This window comes from Cynoglossus semilaevis, chromosome 11 (genome assembly GCF_000523025.1).
Source record: "Cynoglossus semilaevis isolate Cse_v1.0 chromosome 11, Cse_v1.0, whole genome shotgun sequence".
NCBI classification, from domain to species: Eukaryota; Metazoa; Chordata; class Actinopteri; order Pleuronectiformes; family Cynoglossidae; genus Cynoglossus; species Cynoglossus semilaevis.
In genome coordinates, this window is record NC_024317.1 from 153,881 (window position 1) to 157,443 (window position 3,563).

At 48.2% G+C, this 3,563-nt stretch overlaps 1 protein-coding gene across 1 annotated transcript in view; it reads right to left on the bottom strand.

Annotated features, from left to right (window-relative positions):
* megf6b (multiple EGF-like-domains 6b) overlaps positions 1 to 3,563 on the bottom strand; it is a 28,143-nt gene that overhangs the window by 20,565 nt on the left and 4,015 nt on the right. The window contains exon 4 of the mRNA XM_017036388.2: positions 2,317 to 2,421. Within this exon, the coding sequence (XP_016891877.2) occupies positions 2,317 to 2,421 (105 nt within the window). The remainder of the gene's footprint in view (positions 1 to 2,316; positions 2,422 to 3,563) is intronic.

The following is a 3,563-nucleotide window of genomic DNA, read 5'->3' on the forward strand; positions in this document are numbered from 1 at the left end:
TTCCTCCTACACTTAAAGAATTCTCATAAATGTTAAAATAACAAACCTATTTTGAGCAGATAGAAGTTAGTGGTTATTTGGACCTAATGGTCTGATGTCTCTGACCTTTGACCTGTGCAGCGGGGGACCGACAGTGACAGACTGCTGCAGGTGGCTGAAAAAAAAAAGCTTCTACAGTATTTCATGCCGACGTGGAGCTGCTCTCCACGTCCAGGTGAATTATGGTGGCGTGAGTGAGGCTCAAACCCTGGATCCCTGATCAACTCTTTGTCCAGTTCATTTGTAAAACGTTCTACACATTTTTATTGGCCAACCTGTATTAACATATAGTACTTAGTAAGTAGACTGAGCATGGCATCGTTTAAGTAATATCTGCACATTTGCAGTCACTGGTTCTAAACTCCAGCTTCTCAGTACCCAGTATCAGTACTCAGTATTGGTGAGTATTGGTAACCAGATACTTGATGCATAAGGACCACAGGCTAAAGCAAGCTGCCCCCACCCCCACCCATAAACCCCACAGTGTCCATGTGTCTCTCATGTCCGGCCCCTCCCTCACTGAAGGCCTGGACTGCAGCTCAGCAGGAGGGACTAAGAGTCCAGGGGTTTATTGATATAATGGGGTGGGGGGGGCACTGACAGTGGAACAGGAAGTACCCGTGTCATTACATTCCTGTCATAAAGTGAGCACATATTTAGCTGCAGAGTAAAAAAAAAGGTCAAACTGAAGTGGAGCCTGAATGAAAAGCAGGTGTGAGAGGGTCTTAGCACATGTTCTTCTCATTAATGTGACCCTGAGGGGACCTCGACCCATGACTTGTACCTGCTGCTGCGTCCTGTCACTGTCAGCCTCAACATCACCTGCGGTGGTACGTTAGCCTAGCATCCCTGCTGTTTACTGTTCTACCAAGAACATTCAGAGAACACGCCGTCCTCACCTGAGGTTTAGGGGTTCCAGCAGGGGGCGATATGCATTTCTCAGACAATCACGTCTCTCCTGGCGCTTAAAACATTTTAAAGGAAAGAAAGCTTTGTCTGAAATGTAAAATATTCTTCAAAAGGAAACAAGTCAAGAGTAAACAAGAGTCTGTGAACACGGCACACGGCAACACATCGACACACCAAGTGTATATCAATGAAAACTAAGGAGAGAAAAAAGAAAGTTAACCAATGAAGATAAATAAAACAGCACAGCTTTGACTCCACCAGCAGATGTCAGTATAAACACCGTCTCCTGTTTTCCAGAAACCAAGCGTCACTGTTACTGAGTAAGACTCCCTGTCCCTGTCTTTGTCCCTGATGTTAAAATACCTCCAAACTGCTGACCTTGTTGACCTTTACCACCCCCCCCCCCCAACCACCAATACTGACATGTAAATTCATGTGTTTGCCTTATTTTGACTATAGCCCCCTCGTGTGTGGCACACAGAGCTGATGTTTCCAACACATGTGGACCAGTTGGTGGATGGGGGTAAAACTGGGGGCAGGTTTGAACAGGCTGCTGGACTGAGCTTTAATTGCGGTGCAGATGACAGGAAGAACAGAGGTGCTGAAGAGAGCAACATCTGCAACGCACTCCTGCAGGTTGACTGCTGTGTATGAGCAGAGAAGACGACTGTGTCTCTGTCCTCGCCTTCTGTCTGCAGCTGTGAAGACGCCTGGCCCTGAGGGGCTGTTGATCCCAGAGGATACCACCTGTCTGTTGATGACAGACCGGACTCTGAGCCACAGACAGGACTTCAGCACCAAAACAGTCTCCAACAGGTACCTGTCTGCCCTGAAGTACACGTAGTACGTATACGTAGTACACACATATATACTATAGCTGAAGTATACGGAGGAGGAAAGATTTCCAGAATGTTTACAGTCACCTCAACAATGAGGTTTCTACAAGGGATGGACCAATAGGTGGCAGCTGTCACTCAAGGACAGAGACACCAGTGGTTCTGACCCAGTATCTGGTTCTGACCCAGTGAAGTTGCGTCTTCTACTGAAGCCCAGCTCAAAGGAGAGATGGAAGTTTCTGGTCTAACGCTGACACCAAGAGGAATTTCCTTTGATGTGGTGTTATCACCACCACCACCAACAACAACAACAACAACAACAACAACAACAACAACAACAACAACAGAAGCGTCCACTCCTTTGTTCTGATGTACGACTCTGAACAGACCAGAACGTGGTCTTCATCAGGAGACCATCACCTTCACAGTCTGACTCTGACCTCACCGTGGCCCACGCCCCAGACACTGACCACTGCCAGTCAACAACAGACTGACATCGAATTAGTTAAAAAACAAACAAATGTGTACTCACCGTACTGACAACTGGGTCCGTTAAAACCTGGAGGACAGTCGCACAGCTGCGTTGACCCTTCGTGACACTGGCCGCCGTTGAAGCACACGCCGTAGCTACACACAGCTGCACGTGTCGATGAAGGAGAGCAGGGAGAGAGGAAGAGGAGGAAACAGGTGAGAACCAGTTCACAGTTAAGCAACACATCAGTGACTACCACCAGGGGGCGCAGCTTTGGTGTCTGTTTCTGACACAGAGGCCGGGTTTGGGTCAGGGTGAGACAGGGGCGTCTCAGTGAGAGTCACCCATAAATCCTTTGGGTTGATCAGGACTGAGGGTTCTGTGAATCCAGGTCTTAAAGAGTGGGGGTGAGGAGTGGGGGAGGAGTGGGGGAGGAGTCTGGGCCTCAGTGGGGGACCATCAGTCATCAGTGAACTCTGCCGTGTCCTCAGGCTAACCACCCTGAGCAGAGACAGCTGGACCAGAGTACAGTGATTCCTGATGACAGCTCTGGAGGATTGATGTCTATAACTGCCCCCCTCCACCCTCCTGAACCCCCCTCCCCCCACCTCCACCATGTGGTTGTTGGAGTGAGAACGTAGGTCTGTCTGATCACAGTTCAAACCCAGATCCACGGCTCGTCCTCTGCCAGCTCTGCATTTTCAGCCAATCTAATCCAACAAGAGGCAGCGTGACCAATCATCAGTCAGTGACCAATCATCAGTCAGTGACCAATCATCAGTCAGTGACCAATCATCAGTCAGTGACCAATCATCACTCAGTGACCAATCATCAGTCAGTGACCAATCATCAGTCAGTGACCAATCATCAGTCAGTGACCAATCATCAGTCAGTGACCAATCATCAGTCAGTGACCAATCATCACTCCAGGTGAGACTGGTTTCTGGGCCAATTATTTGCCTTTTATGGTGAAAATGATGACAATCGCACTGGGAGTTGTTTCAAATGCTGGTCCAGGGTTGTGGGTTTGATTCCTGACAGGATATCGTTTCGTGTGAGGCGTTCTCCTACTTCCACCACGACATGTTCAGGTCACGTTGGTTATATTTTTTATATAAACTGGTTCAGAGTTGTTCACAGGTCAAACACTCCTGACCTCTGACCTCTGACCCTGGTTGTTTTTTATTTCCAATTGTTTAAAGGTCAGTTTCACCATTTACCAATAAAACGTGCAGCTTTTTCAGGACACAAACAAAGACCACCCACCCTGGTCCCTGGTCCTGGTCAAACAATGTCACTGCCAACAC